Below are 15,343 nucleotides of genomic sequence, written 5' to 3' on the forward strand. Positions count from 1 at the left end.
AGGCAGACGGCAGGATATCCGGCGGCTGCGAGTGACGTCGATTGCGTAAAAGTGTTCCAGAACTGCCCACGTGATTGCGTGCGCATGACTCGCCTAATTATTGGTAAAGAGAAACTGGGAATGAAAGTGACCGGTGAAGTGTTTGGGAGATTGACAAATACAACGTTGGGCCAGAACATGTGTGACAAGCTTCGTCGGGAAATCGATTCGCCAGGACGAACACTCGCTATCACTTACGATCCCCATGCCTGTGGCAACGAGGTTGTGACGTATCCGTTGTCACAGAGACTGTGCTGCACCATGGTGCCGTCTCCCGTGGGCCATCTCCTGGCTTGGAACGCCATGTGTGAGGACGGGGACACATTTTCCATAGGAAATATTATTGGCTAAAACATAATACAGCGGCTCATTAACACGCTCATTTAGAAGAAATGTACGATTTTAGGTCATGGTTTTGTACTTTCCAGACATTGAATCATTTTTCTTTACGGTATACATACGTTTATATCAAATTGAACCCAACAGTTAAAATCGATGTAAAAAAATGTGTCTACTGGAATAAAATGAAACAAAACATACACGGGTAGTTTTATTTATTATTTTATTTTATTTATCTCTATGCAATTAGATAGTGGTACGTATAGTCCTTATACACTAGTACATGTACATGTATATGCCAAAAATTTTATGTCATTCATATCACGCCCTCCCTAAAAGTTTGCTGCAATTAGATTTAAGCGAAATACAAAAATTACAAAAACAAAAATGCGATCAATTGCCGAACAGAAGTTCCAAATAAGATAAAAATACTAAATACTTAACAGCGAAAAATTAAAGGCGAACAAACAAACACCTCGATCATAATCCTTAACTACGAAAATGGCATGATTCAGAACAAGTGTAAGAAAGTACTCAAAGTGACAGAGGACACTACATGATATCTCTATTTACACTCAAGCTAAAATGGACGAGCAGTTTACAAAACGATTCAGCTTGGGGATTTGCAGTTTCGGTCATTGCTACTCCGTAGACACGTAAAAATACATGTTATGATGATACATGTTATGACGTATATGCTAGTACAAACACGCTTCTATACTACAAAACCGCCATTTTCCGTCCATGTGTCCTACACATCACAGCATTATTGTCCTCATCAACTACTTCATTTTTGCCGAGAGAAAAGAGACAAAAATCAACCCTGCACCCCCGGCAAAGTCCTGACTCCGCCAGTCCAAAACTTACATGTTAGAAATTCGTCTGTCTTCTAAAAATCATAAATTGAAAAAATCGGTTTGCTTATTACGTGTATATTCATTTGTACTCTTGATAATCCAACACTTTAAAAACGTTCGTAGGCCGCGTTCGCAACGGCAGACTCACTAGTATACATGTATGCGTATAAAAGTTTGACGTTAAATCTCCCAATAAATACTGAACAGATTACCCCCAGGGACTTCGCAACAAGGATTCGAGGAGGTCGGCCAAATTTGATCCGCAGACTAGTTAGTCCGCTGTTGTGAATGCAGCCTATGATGGTTTTAACGTCTAGTGTCACTATATCATCTATAAAAGAATGCTGAAAAATAACCATACTTCAAAGAAAAAAACAGTGCATTACATATTTTCTTTAGATTTAACCCCATCCTGCTACAATCTCATTATTTTATGGCTCAGAACATTCTTCGAACAAAACCGTTCTTTATTTACATAAAGATGGAGAAAAATACCTTTCTTTGTTTGCATAAAGATAATTTTTTTGACTGTCCAGGCAAACATTAGGAATGCAATAGGTTTACACTTTTGCCAGTGGATTATTTCACTGAAATATTTGACTTTATATAATAATAACAGATAATACAGAATAAAAAGAAAAAAACTGACAAAATTTGAATCAAAATAAAATATGGTTCGGCATACTGCCCAGTGCCTGTAAATAAAACGTATCAATCAATGAGACTCATGTATAATACCAAAAAGCAATTGCTTTGTCTCATATACGAATTTTACACATGTATCTATGTTAAGACGTTTCTCGAATTGAATGATTATTCCCAATCTAAATAAATGGTCTACAGATATCATTTACAGAATATGCGATTATAGTGTAGAATATACATCGTGCGTTGTTTGTAGTATAGTAGTGTTTTGTGTGTTATACTGCTAATTCAAAAAAATATCCACTAGATAAATTATTTTCTAAAATAACAGGGATGTCATACAATGTAAGTAGCCTTTTACTCAATAACACCATGTTCTAAAAATACAAATACAAAGATTCACTTAAAATCTGCAATATTATCAATTATAATCACAATCTTATCCAGTCATCTATAATTTTTCTCTGGTCCTGCAGGATCGTTACAAGGATAGTCCGTGGTAACTGCATGATTAAACATAGTGGTCGACTGGTTTTATGAATCATTGCTGGCCCTTCCTGTGAAAACGGGTACATATTTACAAAGTACAGTATATGCTCACCAGTTTCTGCGTGCATTTTAATCTTGTTAAATTAGGAAAAAAAGGGACATCTGCAAAGCACTTTTCAACCAAAGAAAAATGTGACTACGTATTTGGCATTGCATCTGTATTTTGTTAATTTGTTTTGTTATGAACCATGATCCTTTGCGTTCAGAGGAAATCAAGTGACTTACCTTTTAATTGATCAACAAGGTCCTGATAACCTGCTTGTGATAAGCACGTATGAAACAACTGACGCGTAAGAGGGTCCCTTTTGTCCTTTATAACGTTCTGTAGTGCTTTAATTGCAGTGCTTCTGATTTTTTTCCGGAAAGGCACATGTCTTACTAACGGGAACTTATCAGGTTCTCGTTCCTCGATCTCCGTCAAATCTCTCAGTATATCGCCTTGAGGATTTAAAAATGAAAACACTGATAGAACATGTTAGCACTAGTACAAGACTGATATTTACAGACTAATTCTGCTCAATGCTAGCATGGATACTACATGTTAATACATTTTTGTTTATGGGAACTAAATAGATTTTTCCAGTTAATGATATTATTGCCTATTTTAAACATTCGTTTTCAATTCATAATTATAATGCAAATGTAACGTATTCAGTCCAAAGCACTTTCACATATACAGGGTTAATACTTAATATGGATTATTTTTATCATGGTTATTTTTGAGTGCTGATTAAATATTTTTTGGCTTGATTCATAAAAAAAGTATGTCACTAAGTGATAAAAACATCCAGTTTTCTGTTGTGAGATATTTTGGTCCCCAAACAGAGACGTTACCACCCCCCTGCTTCCACCCTAGGCAGTACACAATCATCGTTTTATGCCTCTCGTACACGTCGGCAGACACGGAATCGACCGTCCACCCCAAAAATTCCATATCTGACCTCATCACTGAAAACGAAGTGATTCCAGTGTTTTGGCTGCAAACGCACGTGGTCCCCAGCCCATTGCAAACGTCGCTGTATATGACCTGCTGTTAACAGTGGTTTCCGTACTGGTCTTCGTGAAAAATAACCGGTTTGCAGTAATCTCTTGTTCACGAGGGACCTTGAAACGGGCTTTTCTGAGCTGGTTGTCTTTGTACGACCAGCACGGATCACTCTAAGGAGAAGGCGATCCTGTCTTCTTGGTGTGACACGCGGACACTATGGTGGAAGTGTTGGAGTAGGTGCCCCTGTTGTAGCATTTCTTTGGAGGACTTTACTAACGGTTCCTGAAAAATGTGGAATTGTCTGGCAATGGCTGTCGGTTTCTGGTCATTTCCTCTGAGAGCAAGAATCCCACAGTAAGCTGCGTTGCTTAGCTGTCGAACCACATCTTCTCTAAGGTATCTGTCAAGTTTCAGAGCGATCCCTTTGTTGCTTCTCTAAATACACTCCAAAGATTGACCAAACCCATGCGTTTTTATACAAGGGCAGAAATTGCCAAAAAGACAACCCCTCACATTTCTGACCAAAGAACATGCAACTGCATGCATTAATTGTTTCGAGAGCTGTGTAGTAATTAGGTAACACACCTGGCTACACATGGAGTGACACCTCAGTTTTGGATTTAAAAAAAGTAAGAGAAAAATTAATTATTTTGTAGAAAATTTAATTGCCAAAAATAATAATCCATATTAAGTAGTAACCCTGTATATATTTCATCCGCACAGTAGGTCGCACTTAACAGATGTTTCAGCAATAACAAAATGTGCATTAGACAGATAGTTTGAACATACAATAAACATCAGTTTAAAAGATATGATATGAGAACGCCCCTATGAACATAAGGTGAATGTAAAAAACTAGTTTAGCCGGTCGCACTTCTCTTACCTTTTCCATCCGCTTGTACTAGTCTAAGATCAACTGAAACAAAACATCACATGGATACATACACAAAGCTTTGAATATGTGAAATAAGTTAGTGGTGCTGCATGGTTATTTTTTTCTGGATTTCTGTAAACCATCCCCAAACAAAACTGTAAGTCTCTTTTATATATTTTTAAACATATAAGTAAAACATCGTTTAACTAACACATTATTACCCGTACAGTATTATCTACCATTACTATTTAGTTCTTTACTATAATGATGCCTTATACTGAAACATTATACATGTAGCAGCACTTATCAGGTGTTTCAGCAATGACAGAATGTGCAAGAAACAGTTCTTAAGTATAAAAACAACGTAATTAGAACGTCCCTATAAACAAAAAAAGGTAATTTTACTAGAACACTTATTCATTATATAAAGAATAATAATTACCAACTAGAGAAATGGCAATGCATCAATTGTATTGTATCGTCATTAGTATATCATATTGTACAAGGTCATGACAATCTATGTACCAGTACAGAAATAAATTGAATATAAACAACAAGTGGACATTAGAACTAGTTCAGCCAGTCGCACTTCCCTCACCTCCCCCTGACACCTGTTGGTTTTTTCCATTCAGATCTGAAACAAACAGTACTGACATTTATAAGGAAATATATAAAATATCTGAAAAGAACAAATCATGAATAACGAAGAATGGAAGTACTCATACGTAAATGTAGATGAATGCACCCCTTATCTAATTTAGACAATGACTAATGAAAAAGTAACATATATTTTGATGGACTGATAGAAAAGAAAATGTTGACATTTTATAAAGGTAAACGCATTTTTAAAAACCTCCGGGTAAGAAACCTCCTTTACCGAGGCGTGCAGTCCCAAACACTAGAGATTTGGACTTAAAGTGCAATCTAAAATCAGTATTGAACTGACGCGGTCTTAAAGATTAAGTAAGCAGTCTTTGTTTTCCCTAAAGACTAAAAAGGAACAAAAATTTCAGAGAGTAAAGCTATTAATCCTGACATGTCTTATCTAAAAATAAATGTTTTTCATTGCTTTTGAAGCTATATTTCTAAGCTCTAATATCAAAACATTAACAGTATGCTTCACTTGCACATCTAAGTCTTTGCTTGTTTTAGGAGTTGTCTGAGATAGTTCTGGTCTTAAAGACGCACCAGTGAAAGTAGCATGGAGAAATTTAAGATGAATAAAAAAGTAAAAGAGGAAATCTCTCTCCCCCTCTCTCACTCTCTCTCTCTCTCTTTCAAAGACACTCGCGCATGATACGTTACTTACTGTCATTAAAGATTCTTGTATAAGTATTGTTTAGCCATAGTTTTATATCTTCTTGCGTCAAAAATTTTTTCTCCATAAATGTGGTCACCAATTTCCAGTCAAAAGCAGACTGTGCCAACCATCTGATGTCTTCCAACGGATCGTCTGAAACAATTTTAATCAGAATGTATTTGCAACTTACTTATTTAATATAGACACTGCATTGCACTATAAACTGAAAAGGTATTTTATCCGTTCAAAGAAATATATGATCAAAATTAAGAGCTGGAAATAAAATGAATCTTATTTATAGAATGATGTATAGATATCTGAACTCTCTTTCTACCGATACAATCTATACTCCCTTAACAAAATTTAGTGTGACTCCTATCATATTTATGTACATTGTTTCAAAGGTACCCTTACATTTAATATTACTATTGCATAGCAACTAGGCAACCGATCATGGCTTATATTGGGGATGTGAACTTTAAAACATTAACCTACCTAGAATGACTATTGAAGAACACCAACATCAAGTATTTACAGTATAATATGCGGCTCCTAAGCTAGTGGGATACATATTTCACCAAGCGGTTGACATGGAGGGGGGGGCACCGAATCCCCAGAAAGTCGGGTTGTTTCATGCGACCCATACAGATGGTTAGACAACATTATAACCAAACAGGCACATAGGCGGGCTACCTGGGAAAGGCAGGCTACCTGGGAAAGGAATACCATAGGAAAACACACAGAGAGAAGAAATGGTGTCAATATGCTTCCTTAGGATCTTGACTGCAACACCAGGAACTGTCTACGTTGTATTGGGATTCTGGCAAGGACACCAGCTAACAACTGTGCAATGATACTGTTCTCAGATGAAAGCAGGTTAAACGTTGTGAGGAGTGATGGACGCGTAGGTGTCTGGAGAAGAGATGCTTTGAAGTAACTTCCAAATGTTTTGCCTCTGTTCAGCAGGATCAACCCCCATAAATCACGGTATGGGGTGTAGTGGCTACTGTGGTGTAGGCGAGCGGGATGTGATCAAGAAATCCCAAAGAAAGGCAATAAAACCAAGCACTGGAGAGGAACTTGCAGAATTTTGTATACAATGTTTTGGGGACCATGACCATTCATTTATGTCTCAGCTTGATAATGCTTGTCCACGTTCAGCTAATGCAACAGTAAGCTGGTTATATGCATGGGCATTATGAGAGAAATGTCCATGTTATATGCTAACCAGTTCCAGATCCCTAAATGACGAGCTCAATATCTAGATCAGAACCTCATTCAGGATGTGTAGAATTTCACAGAAAATGGGTTACTTAGGATATATCCTGCAAAAAAAATTCCCCACCCTACCTTGTGCCGTATAAAGAACGCCAACACTCCGCAAACGCTACAGACCTTTGACTCTATACACAGGCTTGTCAAGTTCATTCTCTAATCTAGAGAGTACTGTGCAAAATCTTTAAAAGTATCTTTGGCTTTTTACTATGTTTACATTGTTCAATGATTGTACAATCAATTAAATTTTATAAAAAAAAAACTGAACAAAAACATTGGCTTAGAGCACGATTCTCTTTACTGTATTTAACACATTGCATTATATCTGAGACTTTTTTAGTTAGGGGAGTATACAGTGAAACAGACATAAACAACTTAAATTTCAGTACCAAAGAAACAGAATGGGCGAGCTACCAGTTTCACAACGACAACAGTGAAGTTTCTACACCCAACTGAATGCCTACTCATATGTTGAAAGGTCTTACATTGCATAAAAATATTTACTAGGATATGAAGACCAATAGCAGTGTTTTGAGCAATTTAATGAGAGTGGCCAACATTGTGACATACTGCCATCGGATGCATAGGAAATGCTGTCCATTATACATTTCGCCTACATGTTAAAGCCCCCGTCACACTTATTCGGAATCAACAGGAATCCATCGGGACCAGTTGGAATGACTCAATTAAAAATTTGTACTACGTTCGCGAAGAAATTTCTAATTGGCCTAAATTGTAATTGTAATTGTGAGGATGCCTTTGGAATACTCAGAATGCTCTTGAATCCGCTTGGAATGATTCGTGCACATTTCGGCTGTATTGGCTCTCAAATACAGCCCTATAGGTGGAAAACTAGGAATATCTATAGTGCTGTCAGAATGCAGTCAGAATATTTAGAATTCACTTCGAATGCCGTACGAGTGTAGTTCGATTGCTGGCTGAAATAGGATTGAGATGCATTCGAGTTGCGTTTTGGCTCATCTGTCTCTAGCAGGATTTGAAGTGTATTGCCATTTTGGTTCTCCCTCAAATGTGATCAGAATGTTTCGAATGCTGTCGGAATGCCGTGAGAATGTTTAGAATGCAGGCATAGTGCAATTAAAATACTATTCACATGCCATTCGATAATTTTCCACTTTGAATGCACTTCGAAAGACTTTAACATGAGCAAAACATTCGGGCCGGCCACAAGAATGGATAGAAATATTTGGAATGCACTTGGAATTCTTAGAATGCTCTTCGAATATCCAGGAACGCACAAAGAACTGTCTTTTCAACGGCATTCTTGCTCATTCCGCCTCTAGTGTGGAGGAGGTACAGGTATAACAAATGAACTGTATTTGTTAAGAAAAAAAAACGAAGAGGCTAACTGTCATTCATCAAACTAACATTAAAAAGGCAGGCATTCAAATGTTTTTTAAGTTGGCTTGGGCAACTGGTAAGGGCATGGAACTTCACTGGAAAAGGTTTGTATTAACATAACTAAAATTATAAGAAAATAACTAGTATGTCTCTAGAAAATATGTTGTCTATTCCTTGCAGAATTTTTCGTAGCCGTCTTTTTAATAGATATGGTAAATACAAACCTTGTGCGTTTTCATGCCGGTCATTGCCTAAAAGAAAGAGTAAAATCGTGAACATTTTATTGAACATTTATTGAAGGGAAAACAAACCATCCAACAGTGTGCATAACGTGGAGCGGTGAAATATGAACAATATGGCCTTGCCTTCTCACTACCTCATATGCAATGATTTGCACGTGGAAATACGTATTGTTGTTTAAATTAATAAACAAAATTAATATGCAAATTTCTGTACATTCCGACATCCAGTTTAGATTGTTGCAATTTCCCAATTCTGAAGCACAACACAAATTCTTTACATTTTCTATATTTAGAAGGCACATGAATGAATGATATAGATTTGTACAACAACGCAATATGCCGGTAATACATCCTTAATCTGTGGAACCTTAATCTGTGGTTTATTATACCATCGAATGCTGGATGTGGTGTCGATAGAGTAACTTACTTAGTAATCTGCTAGCTAAGTCACCATACGCGGAATTGGTCAAACAATCTAAAAGGGTCGTACGGTTAGGTTTGTCAGATTTGCTCCTTAAAATTTCCTTTAATACATCAATAGCAGTACGTCTAATGATATACAGCTCATCCGGTTTCGCAATGCAGTCCATAGTTTTTCCCAATGGAAACCGTCCAGGTATTCCCTTGCTTGCTTCCAGATCATTGATCAACTCTGAATATATTTTGAAATACAAACATAAATAGGACATGTTGACATTTTTTTCAGCTATGTGGAAATGTGAATTTTGATATAGCAACTTATATAATCAACACGACGTATTTACATATTTAAAGTTCACTATTAAGTTATTAGTGAAGACTAATGGTACTTATTCAGTTGAACGTACTGAACCCACCTTCTGTTTGGGCGTCTGCTTCCAGTAAATTCCGCTGATCTGAAATTAAAGAGAATGTAACATTTAGTAGTTTAAAGTACTTATCTTTTATCAGCCGTGTCTAGAACACAATTTATTATTTTATAAAATGTTTTATAGAGGTTAAACACATAATTAAGTCGGGTGACCAAGGTTCGTTAGTATCGTGTGAAAGCTCATTTAGTCAGGAGTCAGATTAGGCCACACTTTTTTAGTTTTATGGATGACATCCTGCGCGCCCACCGATTTTCGTCCGTTCTCCGAAAAAAAACACCCCCAATGAAGTCGGTTGTCGCAAACGTCGTTATTGAATTTGCCGGTAAATAACCTTTTTGCTCATGCGTATTATCGCCACGTGGGAATATGGCCGCTTTGCCGTCAAATTCATCTCTAGGATTACTTTCAAATTACACGACAATTAAAGTTCTAAAGAGAACGGGGCCGTGGTTTTGGATTGATATGCCATTGAAATTGGGCATGGAGATATCACCTCTTTACAACCATACGAAAGGCTGACGGCGGCCAGTGATTATCGCCCGGGAAATTTCAGTGACATTCTGTCCAAAGCAGCACATACCAGGCTTTTTTTCTTGTAGTTAAAAAAAGGGTCGACAGGGGCGTCGAGGTATTTGGTGGTCTGAAAGTTGGACAGGCCACCCGACAGTTTGGCTGCTTCGCGTGAATCGAAGTAGACAAAATGGCATCGGCCAAATTGAACTTTAATAGATTTGGTAGTATTAAGCATAGGCCCCCTATATATATATATATCTTTGCATAATTTTTTTACATTTCTGTGAAGTGTTCATAAGGCTTTAATATGCTGAGAGTACAAATTAGGACACACTGTTTGTTTGATATGTGTTTTATTGGTTGCTATGCCAACAAAATGCATGAAATAACCTTAAATAGATTTGGTAATATGCAGCATATCTAATCGTGGTTTTTTTACCTTTCTACGAAGCATTCACATTTCTTTAATATTTTGAGAGCATGGATTAAGACATATTGTTAGTTTGACACGTGTTACTGTGGTCATTATGTGTTTCCAGCTGTGTACTGACAGTATACTAGTATACCTTTACTAAAGCAGTATTTTTGGACTGTTTTTTATTCGCCCTCTCGCACCAATTTCGGGGTCCCCATAGGATGTCATCCATAAAAATAAAAAAGTGTGGCCTTATGTTTGTAGAAGTTTCAAACCAGTAGCTTTCACTATCATGTAAATGGTCATTATATAACACCAAGCAGCTTTACAAATGGGTTTTAAAATGGGGGTAGGAAAAAACATCCGCATTATGATAATTAAATAAGATAAATCAATGAATAACATTTCAGTATCTAGCTGAATGATTGCTTGCTTTATATTCAGTAATACAATTATGCACCAATCAATCGCATATAATCAAATATGGACAGATGTCATCTGAGGTCAAATTTGAGGCATTTGTAGGGCCAATACACCAATAGAGATTATTTTTAAAAAGAAAATGTAAATCAATAATTATATACATAAATAGGACATGCTGACATTTTTTAGCTACTTGAAAATGTGAATTTTGATATAGCAACTTGTATAATCAACACGAAGTACATACATATTTAAAGTTCACTATTAAGTCATAAGTGAAGACAAATAGTACTAATTCTGTTGAACTTTATGCACCCACCTTCTGCTTGGCGGTTTGCTTCCGGTAAATCCAGTTGAACTGAAATAAAAGAGAATGTTACATTTAGTATTTTAAAGTACTTAACTTTTATCAGTTGTGTCTAGAACATAATGAAATGTTTTTTTCACAGATTGAACACATAATTAAGTTGGATGACCAAGGTTCATTGACATCATGTGAAAGCTAATTTACATGTAGTTACAAGCCTGAATATGTATGTACTACTTGCAAACCAGTAGCTTTCACTATGTAAAGGGTCATTATATAACACCAAGTGGCTTTAAATGCATTTTAAAAATAGGGGTAGGAAAAAACATCCGCATTGTGAGAATTAAATAAGATATAGCAATGAATAACATTTCAATATCTACAAGGTAGCTGAATGATCGCTTGCTTTATATTCAGTAATACAATTAAATACCAATCAATCGCATGTAATCAAATATGGTCAGACGTCATCTGAGGTCAAATTTGAGGGATTTGTGGGGCAATACACCAATAAAGTTTTGTTTTAAAAAGAAAATGTAAATCAATATTTTTCTGGTAATGTTCGATGAATGTTGCCTATACATTGTAAAACGGTCTTAAATGAGTGTTTTTAGAAAATAGGAGTAGAAGAAAGGTAATCGGTAATTTGCAATATGTTGGTTTGGACAGGAAGCCCATGGCACTAGTTGAATGTCAAAGGTTTACTGAAGCACATTTTGCCTGGTGGAAGTTACAAACCAACTTTTTCAGACTTTTGAAATATATAAGCACACTGTGCGTGACCTGAACAAACTTTAGAGAAAATTTGGAAAACAAACAAAAATAACTTTACCGTTTCATTATTAATCGATCAATCACTAATAAGCAGATAGTAAATATTAAGTATAATTTCTAAAAATAACCATTCATTAAATCCTGAGTTATATTTACAATTTTAATAATTTGTATAAATCAATCAATATTGTAACATCCAAAACTAACACAAATAAACAATATTGCACACACTAAAATATAAAGCATTTTGATAAAGCATTTGGTGCTTCATTTTGTGGTCAGCTGTCTAAAGTGAATGAAGGATGTGATTTCAACTACGGATGATAATATGCTAAACGATTTCCCATCAGTTAGTGGAGACATGATATGCTGTTTACTAAGGTATTTATAACTTTGTCACTTACTGAAATATTTATACAAGAACGAAAGGTAACACAGAATACATTTTTGTTGGTTCTGTTTTGTTTTAGTCTGAGTTAATGGCATTGATATATTTATTTAAGAAAAATATTTTAATAAGCATAAAAATGCTTACATTTTATGAATGAGAATTGACACATTATTTTCATCGTTCTATACTAAATCATTTAATTGTACCTTGATCAAGAAATAATGTTACAAGTGTAACTGAGACAGTCTTATTTAAACTACAAAAACAAATACTGCATGGAATACCTAATTTTCCAACTTTTTTTTTTTGAGAAGGGATCTGCTGATTATTATGCTATATAAATTTATGTTGTTACTGGAACATTTAAGAAAATGAAGCTACAATAAGATATGTATGTTTAGTCTTAGTTATTGACATCATTAAAGAATTCCAGTATAGGCTTAATGATGTCATATTGCCACCTAATATGCAATAATTACGGAGAGGCAAGGTACAACAAGCCGTGCTACAAACACTACACTAGCATTAAAGTACCCAAAACAACACTTGTACCTGAATCTGACAGTGAAAGCATATACAAAGTTGCTGAGACTGATGCTCATGAGCAACTCTTTCAGTGCATACGACAAGAGTTGTTTTCCCCTCCCTGGGTTAATTGTGTTACTCAAATATCTTGTCCGTCAAATGTGTACCCTATACAACATTGGTCAAAAAGGTTGTCCCACCCCATTTAGTAAAATTTATAAGAGGTACCCCCTCAAATCGACTGTTTCACTGTGACTTCTACAGATGTAAAGAAATGTCTATAAAATTGAAAAGGCGCCATCACATGTCACCAAATTCACACACAATTAGCATTAGGGTGTGCTCGTTAAAGGTCACGTGCCGAACAGCGTGTGCGTCTACCGCGTACTGCAATTATCTCCTGTAGACGGCGCGACAAGCCTTCAACACGGGTTACAATTCAATAGTGGTTCAGATGCAAGGTGTTATATGGTCATTTACAAAGTGAAAGCAACTGATTTGAAACTGCTATCACACATAATCTGACATCTGACTAAATGAGCTTTCATATAAATGCAATGAACCTTGATCGCCCAATTGGTATCGGCGGATCAAAATTGAGGAGTCTAACTGAAAGACTAAAGCTCATGTTCATAACTCTTTTCTATCCTATCAGCGAATCAGAAGTCACACATAAATCCCTAAATTACACTAGGTTACGTTGAACATGCTTCAGAGTATTCCAGAAAAACACTACAGTTTCATAAAGCACTTGGGTGTTGTTACATGGTTTTTCTGCAATATTGCAAATCAATTTGATACTGACGAACCGTGTTGGCTGTTTTATCTACAGGAGGGTTTGCTTTGCATAATGTTGCTTAAAGATGAATGACAGATATACTGTATGAAAATTTGGTCAAGTGAATGAATTTACTGCAGTTTTACAGACCAGGAATTTACCCTTACTTAAGCAATATTGACACGTCAGTATCAATGGGGTATAGTCACATGACCCAAAAATAGTCACCAGATTCCGCATCCCTCAGAAAGCCAATATTTTGACATTTGTTGTTTTGTTTTGTTGTTTTGTGAGCTCCCGTACCTTTACCAAGGTAGCAACTTGACCGCCATTAATGCGATCACACCATTTGAATTGTAATTACAGTACAATGTGAGAAACCCCATCACTTGTTGTGCTGCAATTAAGCCATAAAGCAAAATGTTGGATATGAAGGCAAATCCTTATTGTCCTAGAATTATGTACTTCTTGAATGTTTTGGCTGACTAAGGAATTAATTTGATTTATCACTTTGTAAGTCAACTTTATGAAAGGAAATTCATCTATTTTTATTTACTGTAAATTTACCAGAGTGCCCAAGATATGCAGGATACTTTTAAGTCTCTCTTTCTCTCTCATTACTCACACTTCGTACATATCTTTTCAAATGTGTCTTTTATCCATTTGCCTGTATCTTCTTTTGACAAGAGTCCATTTTCAAAGTTTCCGATCAATTTCCTGTCTAACACAAAGGCCCCCAGCAATTTGAGAATTTCCCCTGAAATAAATGCATTACACTGATTATAGGACAATCCCCCCAGAAACATCTATTTATACACAAATATAAAGTAAAAAGTGTGAAGTTTAAAACATTTCATCCATTTTATTAATATTTTCAGTATGATAATACAACTTCATCATGAAACAAATTATTTCATAACAAATTCCTTTTTTCATTCAGTACAAGTACAGAAAGGTTTATTAAACATTTAACCAAAGTATAAGTTCATATCCTTCAGGTAAAGGTTGGGTAAACAGATTTACAGGTAAACAGATATTTTATGAATATTTTTAGGGTGGTGGGTAGGTGGGTAGTGGTCAAGCAATTAAAAGTGACAAATAATCAAATGGATACCTGGATAAGTGAGAAAATCTGTTTACCCCACCTCTCCCTAGAGATGCACCTTGATCCAAGACTTAATTAAGGGGGGGAGTAATAAAGCAATTAAAAGTAACAGTTAATTTATCAAAGGGTTATCTGGATGAGTGAGATCATCTGTTTACCCCACCTTAACTGGAGATGTACTTTGATCAGATAAGATGTTCTGTACTTCTATCCCTAAAATGTTGTACTTGTACTCCATGAAAATAATTTGTTTAATTTAATTAATATTATCTATCCTCCAGTTCCATCATCAAACTGAGAAATTTCATAAAATGGATGAAAAGATTGTCCTGGTCCTAATAATATTGCACTGTGTTTACAACGCAACGTGAAAATGCATGTGCATGTATTTATAAACAAAAATAATTAAGTATATACATGGAACTGTCATGTACAGATTATAAGGGACTCAAAATCCAGAGCTTCAAATCTAGGGTGAATTTTATAGGTTCAAATACCTCTCTCACTATCAGTAGTTTCTGAAATTCGGCACAAATAAAAGATTTTTGCAAAAAAATCCGTATTTAGAAAATTTTGGCCTGTCTGACCTTGAAAAAAAGGTCAAATGTCAAATCCGAAGACATATTTGAAATCCTCATATATGACTTTCGATCAGACTTCTATAATAATGTTTCCCATAATTACTTCCGTTTGGGAGATATATAGCATTGAATTTTCAAAAACTTTGACAAGGGTACATTTTGAACAACGAGTGTCACGCCCAGGCGAATACACCAACTGAGACAAAATAA

General features: G+C 35.7%; 2 protein-coding genes across 2 annotated transcripts in view; both read right to left on the bottom strand.

The window, feature by feature from the left end:
• Positions 1-15,343, bottom strand: part of LOC147759857 (uncharacterized) — a 65,479-nt gene that overhangs the window by 14,113 nt on the left and 36,023 nt on the right. The gene's annotated exons all lie outside the window — the stretch shown is intronic.
• The window catches only part of LOC106175827 (uncharacterized), a 52,272-nt gene continuing 37,522 nt past the window's right edge, over positions 594-15,343 (bottom strand). Inside the window, exons 11-20 of the mRNA XM_086995133.1 lie at positions 14,073-14,204; positions 10,992-11,030; positions 9,307-9,345; positions 8,898-9,122; positions 8,453-8,479; positions 5,601-5,744; positions 4,890-4,925; positions 4,301-4,333; positions 2,655-2,867; positions 594-2,437 (exon numbers count right to left, since the gene is read on the bottom strand). Of these exons, the coding sequence (XP_086851259.1) occupies positions 2,415-2,437; positions 2,655-2,867; positions 4,301-4,333; positions 4,890-4,925; positions 5,601-5,744; positions 8,453-8,479; positions 8,898-9,122; positions 9,307-9,345; positions 10,992-11,030; positions 14,073-14,204 (911 nt within the window). The 3' untranslated portion in view covers positions 594-2,414. The remainder of the gene's footprint in view (positions 2,438-2,654; positions 2,868-4,300; positions 4,334-4,889; positions 4,926-5,600; positions 5,745-8,452; positions 8,480-8,897; positions 9,123-9,306; positions 9,346-10,991; positions 11,031-14,072; positions 14,205-15,343) is intronic.

Source organism: Lingula anatina, chromosome 9 (genome assembly GCF_051362555.1).
Source record: "Lingula anatina isolate TDL-2025a chromosome 9, LinAna3.0, whole genome shotgun sequence".
NCBI classification, from domain to species: domain Eukaryota; kingdom Metazoa; phylum Brachiopoda; class Lingulata; order Lingulida; family Lingulidae; genus Lingula; species Lingula anatina.